This window comes from Cygnus atratus, chromosome 3, assembly GCF_013377495.2.
Source record: "Cygnus atratus isolate AKBS03 ecotype Queensland, Australia chromosome 3, CAtr_DNAZoo_HiC_assembly, whole genome shotgun sequence".
Taxonomy (NCBI): Eukaryota; Metazoa; Chordata; class Aves; order Anseriformes; family Anatidae; genus Cygnus; species Cygnus atratus.
This window is the reverse complement of record NC_066364.1, coordinates 25001523-25011215: the sequence shown is the minus strand read 5'-3', so window position 1 is coordinate 25011215 and position 9693 is coordinate 25001523. Positions and strand designations below refer to the sequence as shown.

At 41.9% G+C, this 9693-nt stretch overlaps 1 protein-coding gene across 1 annotated transcript; it reads right to left on the bottom strand.

Moving 5' to 3' along the window:
• Positions 1-24: 24 nt before the first annotated feature.
• Positions 25-9451, bottom strand: TMEM14A (transmembrane protein 14A). The gene is made up of 5 exons (XM_035543091.2): positions 9264-9451; positions 7324-7409; positions 5259-5360; positions 1635-1722; positions 25-636 (listed from the first exon to the last, which is right to left on the bottom strand). Exons 2-5 carry the CDS (start codon positions 7397-7399, stop codon positions 597-599), a joined length of 306 nt encoding a protein of 101 aa, XP_035398984.1. The 5' UTR covers positions 7400-7409; positions 9264-9451; the 3' UTR covers positions 25-596.
• Between the last annotated feature and the right edge of the window lie 242 nt (positions 9452-9693).

The following is a 9693-nucleotide window of genomic DNA, read 5'->3' as shown; positions in this document are numbered from 1 at the left end:
CCTGCCTAAGAAACTGAGAGAAGCTTTGAACTTTTTATGTTTTATTTGAACACTGAAAAAAATTTTTACACTTAGAATTAGTGGAAGAAGATACATTTGTTTGAAAGGAATGTGGGTTTTCTAGTGTTAGACAGCACAGGCATACATCTTTATTGATTAGTAACTGACAATACGATTAGGATGGATTACTTAATTACAGAAGTTACAAAATTATGGTTCAGAACAATCAACCTTTTTAGCATAACAATATATTTTTGTGTATGTTCTCTCAGAGATACAGTGCAAGCCTAACATAATTTCCTGGGGTGCTCAGCACCTCTGAAAGCTATCAAACTTACAGGTAAAGATCCCTTGAGTTAACAGATTGCTTAAATGGAAGATCAAAACACATCATCAGCAAAACATTTGTTTTAGTTTTTTAAAAAACTTGCAAAATACCAGCAAGTGCCAATAATTAAATTACAGGTACTGATTTACAGAAAAGATAAATGCAAAATAAGATTTGTGTTCAAACTTGTCTTTCAAGTACGGAGAGCCTGCCTCTTTGTTAGGTGGGTGTGACAGTCATACTTCGATTCTCAAGTTGCTCAATTCTCCTACATCAGCATAAAAACAAGCCTCAGAATCATCAAAAGGCTGTAAAAGAAAGCACGACAAAGCCTGTAAGTATGGCTGTGCATAAACAATGAAAGTCATCATAAAATAAGAGCACATTTATAAATATCTGACACTAGAGCCTCTAGTCAGCAATCTTTCAAAGTGTCTCAGTCTACAGCTCAGTGTCCACTGAAACAGTCTGCCTAGGCTTGAAAAGGGATCCACAACAGAAAATAATATTTTCCAGTTTAAGTCCCGATTCAAAACTTTTGCATCTTGACAATTTGCATCTGAGTTTTTCCTCCCTGTATGCATTGCAAATAAAACAATTAATGGAGTTACATTAAGTCTGGGGACAATGAAGCGACAGTTATTCTTCCTTCAAAAAACAGTTTGTGATTTAGAGTTGAAAAAAATTTACATTATTCACTCATAGGGAAAAAAAAATATTTCAACTTACTCCATAATTTAATTCCAAAATATTAAATACAGAAAATTTAGTTTTTCAGAATGCCAAAAATAAAAAGCAGCAGTAGAGAAATCAGGATGGTTAGAAACATAATTTGCAGTAATACCGACCAAAGTTCAAAGTTGACCAGGCAGCTCAAAAACATCCCAGTTTTAGCGGGTGCTGAGCTTCCAGTACTTCTGAATGCAGTACTTCTACACCAAAGTGGATTTTTTTTTTAAGCTGTTAAGATGTTGTATGACATTTGATGTCTGGCTTTACGCATGTCTATTTGGAAACACTGAGGCTCACCTCAGGTTCTTCGAAAAGCCTTATTGATACGCATTAATATTTAATTGCAGATACCTCCTTTCTCTGCTGAGAAAGTCCGTATCTGATGTATCTGCCTCGTGAGATGAAAGAGCTGTTCACTGGAAACAGGAGCGTGACCTTCAAACTAATTCCACTTAGTTTTCACAGTTTCTGGACAACAGTAACTTCCACTGACACTGGCTTGAACTGGACATTGGGTGAAAACTGTTTGAAAATCAGTGAAATCTTTACATAAAGATCCTCAATAGATGTTTACCTCAGGCATGCTACTAGTCCGGCTGGCATTAATTTCTTGGACCTCTTGAACCTCATTCCCATGATAATGGTCAAAAGAAAAGCTGAAACTGTAAAAGACAAGTCAATATATTTACATTCTCACTTTTCCCAGTGAACTCTTCAGGAACATGGAGATTTATCAAAGGTCATTGTTATGTTTTGATATGAAGTGCAGTCTAATAAAATAGTAGATCAGAGAAATAAGTCTATAAAAACATTCCTGCTATTCCAAAATTCACTAGCAGGACTACCTTCAGCTGCACATAGTGTTTCCAGGTGCAGCAGAATGCTAAATCCTCTGTAGATACTAAGCAAGTCTGTCAGACAGTGAAGTGTATCCCTCCATATCTACAGTCATGGGGATACAAACAAAGTAGGAAGAATCCTCACCATAACACTAACATTTATGCTGAGTTAACAGGTACAGTGTCTCATAAAACCCACCACCCTAGACCAACACAGCTGTTTTTCTTACTAGCTGTTCAAGCAGCTAGAGCATTCAACTTTATCTAATTTCTTTTTAGAATGCCAGCTCTTATTTGCTAAGCCTTACAAACTAGATTTGAAGGTTTGCTTCTTATTTTTGCTACAGATTATGGGTATAACATCTCCTTTGCTACATGGAAGCCTTTCTCTTGTCCTTCTCAGTGACAAGAGGTGGGCAGCCCAAGAAGGCATCGGATGCAGTGTTAGCAGCAGAGGAATAGGTTGCCCAGGGAAGTGGTTGAGTCACCATCCCTGGAGGTCTTTAAAAGACGTTTAGATGTAGAGCTTAGTGATATGGTTTAGTGGAGGACTTGTTAGTGTTAGGTCAGAGGTTGGACTTGGTGATCTTGGAGATCTCTTCCAACCTAGATGATTCTGTGATTCTGTGAACAAACATCATGAAATGAATTATATCATCTTCCTGGAGCTCTTCTACCTAAAAACAGAGGCAGCAATGAACTGCAACTGGGCGTGGGGATTTCAAATTAAGTTAATGACTGCAGAGTGCTACATAAATGAGAAGATTAATAAGAATACATAAAACTGCAAAGATAGCTAGCTTAGTTAAAGAACTGTCACCTGAAATGCTTCCTAGAAGTGGGCAGAGAGGCAGCACAGGCAGCTATGTTTTATCACTTTTGCAGCTGAAGTAATGACAGCTGCATAAATCTCTTCCATTTTTATGGAGCAGTTAAACCATCTTGCTAACTCTCTTCCAGCTCCACTATCTCCTGTGAACAGAGTTGTGCTCACAATAGCCAAGAATCAGTTTTAAACTCATTCCAACGTTATACGACAAGCTCTGCCAGCTACACACATCTTAGAAAACTCTACCAGCTAAGCACGTGCGCTCATTAAGGGCACTCTGCTCCACTATCCCTTTCTCTTATTTTCTGGTCCCATAGTCTTGATCCTCTCAAGAATGTCTGAAGAGTAGACTGTTCCGCAGCATGTGTCTCATCTAGAGCCCTGAGGATATTTACAGTTAATTAGAAGCTACAAAGCATGTCTAGCCTGTAATGTTCTTTCTTCCAGTTACTAATATTTAGCTTTTCAAATGTGCCAGTGACTTTTTTAAGAGGTTAATCTTTTAGACATGATTTTCAGAAGTGCCAGACATTCACTATTTCAGCTGAAATCAAAGAAATTCAATAGATAAAGCCAAATTCAACTCAGTAACTCAGACTCAGAAATTCAATATACCAGATGCAACAAGTTGCATTCTCACTAGCAGTAACTGTTGCATACTGCAGTCCAAATTTCTACACCTACTGCAATGACATAAACTTTCATTAAAGTATTCAAGAAAGCACAGACTTCATTTCACAGGAGTGGAAAAATGCTTGAAAAAAAAATATATAAAACAACTAAAGAGATTTGCTTCCAGTCTGTATGCCACATACTCTTTGCATGTAGGACAAGTTACAAGAACCCTACTATCACGGTCTTGTACTAAAATACTACTTACATTATTGTAGGAGACTCTTGAGTAGGTGAAAGGTATCGTGGATAACTGTAATTTTGCAGGGAGATATTTTTTTAAATGTCCTTACCTTTTAAAGGCTTGGGTACTAGTTTCATTCTACACTGCAATTCAATTTACACTACTGGTTGCTGTGTTCAGAGTGGTCAATTTCTTCCACGCATTTAACTTCCCTCTTGCATTTGTGCTCTAAGTGCTTTGGGCACTTCAGGAGGTTAAGTGTAAGTGAAAACACTCTGATTGTCTTTTAACAGTCTCTGTTCTTTTTACTCTACGTATTAAGAACTTTCTAGTGCAGATTAAGTAAACTCTATCTAATCTGCATTGCTATAACGCCTATTAAATTAGTACTACATATTTCTCCAGTTGAGAGAAAGTCCTCCCGTGCCTACGATTACATGAACTGCTTGCCACTGACAATATTTTAATATTATCTGATGTTCATGAGCAGGTTAGTAGAAATTTTATATTAGTCCTTTCAAAATCAGGGAACTGGGAAACAAGCAACATCTAGTAAATTTTGTTTTCTCTTCCACTAATTCTGTATCCAAATTAACGTTTCATTGACCCATGTAAGTACAATACTGGATGATACTTAAAAGCATGTCGCAATGAACGATTACAAATTTATGTAGGTTGTGTCTTCACTGCAAAAAAGATTTACATGTTTTTTAACTGTGGGATAAGTAATATGTGCAAGATCACGACTGCAAACCGAGAATATCCGATTTTAGGACATCGAGGAGAAGATCAGGTATGCTACGACCACCTTTGCTAAAAACCCAGTTGGTGTGAATGCACTTTGCTAGTAATGCTATTCAACTTTGTTTTAAAATGAAAGTTGTTATAGCTATGGTTGGTTTAAAGCATAAAGCCAGCAGAAACACTCTACTTTAAGTTCTAACTACGGTCAGAAAAAGTGATTGTGGGCTCACACAATCCGGCTTAAATATATCTTAAATGTATTTTTGCATGGGAAACCACAGCCTAAGCCATCAGTACTAAACCCATGAGTGACACAAGCTCCCAATAATTCCTATTGCAAGTTGGTTATGTGAGGTGAATGCCATACCCCTTAGAGACTGCAGTTCCTTGCCTCCATGTGGGTTTCATGGCAAGCTTGCTAGGATGACAATCACTGCATGGCTTGAACCCTGTCTTTCTTGGCAGTGAAGAAAAAAGCCATGTCATCTCCTTGTTTGAGAGCTGAGGAAATGCTGCATCATGCAAGACCGGATCCTGCACCACCTTTACTTCTCTAAACAAATTCTAATCTGTATCTCTAATGAGATAATAATAATGAGATAATAACACAGGTATCTCTAATGAGACATCTCTTCCACGTTTCCCAGCTGGATTTCACAATATGTACAGTGTTACGTAACCATCTAATAAAAGGAGGCACTGCCAGGTGGTAGCGCACGCCTGTTGGTTTTGTGTGAATGACCTGCCTTATCTTGCAAACAGGTCCACATCTAAGCTCTTGAATTCTGCAAGCTAAGCTGAAGTGTCTAACTCTATTTAAAAATTAATGTTTAAACTCAAGCATGGTCACAACTCTCAAAGAGACTTTTACAGGCACTTCAGTGAACTCCTTTTTTTTTTTTTTTTTTTTTACTGTAGTAAAACACTTACACAATGATATCTTCACATTTTTTGGATCACGTGTCACACAGTAAGCTCCATAACCAGCCACAGAACCAAAGGTAAGACCAGCAGCTAAGGAGATTTTACTACCTGCAAGAAAACATTCAAATGTTATTTCTCAATACAATGTCTTGAAGCTCAGTCTGTACACAGTAACTCTTTACACAGCATTATCCAAATATTTTAAAAACAGAGTTGCTTCTGCCACTGTGCAGCCAACTCACCCTGTGCAAATAGACAGGCAATATTTATGTAACCCTTCTTACTCATTCTCTTGCATAGCATTACTGCCAAAGTCTGCTCACCTAGAGGGAGATAACGAGGATCTAGCAATACTTGTAATTTGGGAAGAATAATCTTTGAAGCACAAATCTGAACTAGGATATTTTTTCTACCACACATACCTTCAGAAGCATTTTTGTAATCTCTCTGAGCTATCTGGTGATTTTTACTATATCTTAGAGCACTTCAGAGTCTCTGACAAATTACAGAAAACTCATAATATGTCAATATATATAAATGGTAAACTGAACACCTCATTTACTCACAAGCCTTTCAGTCAGACATCAGTCCTGGACAAAAAAAATGGTATCACTAACATTACATCTAAGTAATAAAGAACTAAATATATATATATATAAAAAAAACAATTAGATGGCAATGAGGAAGAAAATATAGCTTTTTAAATTAACTTGACATCTTCTTACAGTGCCATTATAAAACTGGTTCATAAAGTTTAGAGTTTCAGTAATATACTTTGGTTTCCAAATAGGCATTTTACGTGGTACCACATGATAAAAGTGTAGAATCAGCACAGCTGGCAATATCTTGATTAATCTGATCCCAAAATGATTATAAAGGAAGAATCCAGAACCCCAGATGTTATATACCTCCCAGTCCTGTTATATTGAATATTATTAATCAAGAATCTACACGAAAACAGAAATCATTACCAAGAAAAAAATCATATTTGCCACAAGGACTGACCAACTAGTAAAAAGAGAATAGAACATGTGAATGGGACAGTCAGTGAGTGAAGATTAGAGAAAGGAAAAGGAAAAGGAAAAGGAAAAGGAAAAGGAAAAGGAAAAGGAAAAGGAAAAGGAAAAGGAAAAGGAAAAGGAAAAGGAAAAGGAAAAGGAAAAGGAAAAGGAAAAGGAAAAGGAAAAGGAAAAGGAAAAGGAAAAGGAAAAGGAAAAGGAAAAGGAAAAGGAAAAGGAAGAGTTTTCAAAAAGTCAAGATATAAAACAATGTCTCTAGGACCAAAGCATGCACAAACTATGCAGGGAAACAGTGATCCTGAATCCCAAGAATCATGATGGATAACCAGCTGGATACCAGCTCCTGGTGCAATGTCATGGTGAGTAAGAGTGATGTGCTGCTGGGGCGTGCTCTTTGTAGGACAGCTAACAGGCAGCCAGCCTGGAGCTCAGGCTGCCTGTCCTCAGTACCACTGCGACCTCTGCTGGAATGCTGTGCTCAGCTCAGGAACTACGCCACTAGCTGGACCAGTTCACAGAAAGTACTATAAAATGACTTGAACACAGGAAATGTGTACATGATAATCTAAAGCCTACATATTTACCTTAGAATGAAAATTAACATTGTTAAAAATTCAAGACATAATTCACCACCAGATCAGAGTAAGCAAATATAAGGTTTTCTCCCTGGTGTGCATCTGGAAACCTCTGAATCAATCCAGGATGCCTCTGAAGAAAACAAATTTTAATCAATGATAATCACCTCTGTTTAAGACAGAAATGATTAAAGGAAATGAAAAGGCCCAAAATACACTGAGTGTCAAAATAACATGACAGCAGCTTTTTGCCCTGAAAACAAACTCATTAGTTAGATAAACAGAAAAAAGTGACCATTTATGCTTAAGCTGACCCAAGTAAATCCCATGAGACTCTGTTAATATATAGCAGTGCAGGCTGGATTTAAGATACAGATGTGTTCACTACAACGGTTCCATGCCTTTCACCACTTCTTTTTCACAAAGTGTATAAGAGAGGAAACTCAGACTGCCAAATCTCAATGTACCAGTATTTACCTTTACGAGTATATCCTACAACACCTCCAACAGCCAGCAGTGCAGCATATGCAAATCCAATCCAGTCAATAGCCATGGTCCCAACCCTGGAGAAAAAACATATTGAAACTGAAGACAGACAAGCTCCTTCCTCCTAGTAAAACAATCATTATGTAAAGTGTTCTAAATAACACTACACTCATGTAAGTTGTGTTTGATGATTGTGTTACTACTGTGTCAAAACATTCAAAGGATGAAGGTGTGTCTGTTAGCTGTTGTGTCATCTTTTCACAAACTGATGCTCTTCTTTACAGCTCAGTATCTAGGTATAGCATATTACTATCAGGCTGTTCCCAGACAAAACAAAACAAAACAAAAACGTATGCAAGCAATAAGCTCGACTCTACCCCAAGTGTCAGATTTGTTACACTTGTGTTGCATGGCTGATCTGGACATACACTGAGTGCACAGCTTACTGCTCTCTCAACCAGGATGTACGTAGTGTACTCCAAGCAGAATGTCATGGGCCCTGCAACACCAGCATGAAATAGGAAGTTTTCAGAGCCTACCCAAAGTTTCCAGACAGTTAACACAGGCCATTTGGAGGACGTTTTACATATATATATATATATATATATATATATATATACATGGAAGCTTTATCCTATTTCTGTCGATGCCCCTTTTGTTATACCTTTAGATTTTGACACCTGGTCTGAAGCTGGGCTTCTGTTCTCCAGAAGCACTAAGTCCCTGTACCGCTGACCCCTTTGTTTCCTAAATCACAGAATCATTAAGGTTGGAAAAGCCCTCCAAGATCATCTGGTCCAACCATCACCCTACTACCAATGTCACCCACTAAACCATGTCCCCAGGCACCACATCCAACCTTCCCTTGAACACCCCCAGGGACAGTGACTCCACCACTTCCCTGGGCAACCCACCCCAATGCCTGACTGCTCTTTCTGAGAAGAATTGTCTCCTCATTTCCAACCTGAACCTCCCCTGGCACAACTTGAGGCCATTCCCTCTGGTCCTATCACTGGTTATCTGTGAGAAGAGGCCAACCCCCAGCTCCCCACAGCTTCCTTTCAGGTAGTTGTAGAGAGCAATAAGGTCTCCCCTGAGCCTCCTCTTCCCCAGGCTAAACAACCTCAGCTCCCTCAGCCACTCCTCACAACGCTAAAGCCACGAGGGGCAGTCGCTGGCAGGTGCTGAAGCAGCCCCACAGCCCTCACCCTGCTCCAGCCTCCCTGCTGCTGCCTGGCCCCTGCCCTGCTCCCCAGCCCGGGGACAGGTGCCTGCAGGAGCCGTCCCACCTGGTTTGTGTTGAGCATCTCACAGGTCCTGCAGTAGTGTTAAGAAATAACTCTTTTTCACAGGTGGCACTTAAACCGACCTTCAAACTACTGAAAAACATGATGTGTCACGCACAGAACTAGCTGTACGCATTATCCACAGGAAGGCCCCACTTTTCCCTTCCTTCTCCCACATCAATCTCAGCGCACACTTCTTTCCACCTGAGGAACCGTGTCTGGTGTTAAAACGGCAGCAGGAAAAAGCACACACTCGTCATTTCATGCCGAGCTTTTAATATCAGAACAAGCAAGTCAGAACGAGCCCCGGTCGGCTGCAACCCACCGCGGAAAGAAGACGCAGGGTTGTAGCAGGCCACGACTAGAGCCTGGCCTTCGACCCACCCCCTGCTGCCCCCTCGCTCCCCGTGCCCGCCGGTCCACGGCCCTGCCCCGCTCCCCGCAGCAGCCCTGCCCGGCGCCGGCCCTCGGCCTCCCCAGCTCCAACTTCCGAGCTCCCGCTGGCGGCGGCGGCGGCTCTCCCGCGGCAGCCCCGGAGCCGCTGCGGGGAGGCGAGGAGCCGCCTGCGGGGCAGCCGCCGGCCGCAGCAGGGAGGCGGCGGAGCCCCCTCGCCGCCCGCTCGCCCCCCGGCCGCTCTCCCCATACCTCGTCCCGCCGCCCTCCGCCCTCCCTCCGCTCCGCTCCGCCTTCCCCGCTCCCGGCGGGCGGCGTGAGGCGCTGCAGGGCCCCTCGAGCTCCCTCTTCGCTGCCCCTTCCCCGGTTTTTGCCCTTCGGCGGGGCTCAGCCCGGCCGAGGAGGAGCGAGAGGGCAGGACGGCGCCAGCCGCCATCATGGCGGCGGGGCGGCCATGAGGGGGGAGCGGCGTTTTGAGGGAGCTTGGCCGAAAAGGGGGAAAAAAAAATGTGGGGACAAAGCCCGGGTGGCGGGGAGGGGAGCAGGGCTCTGCGCCCCTCAGCGGCAGCCCCCGGCTCTGCGGGGGTCGTCTGCTGCTTGGTGGAAGTCCTCGACCTGACCTCGGGCTGCTGGGCTGCGTGGGCTCCAGTGGCAGGGAGAAAGATCTGGGGTTTAACTTGGG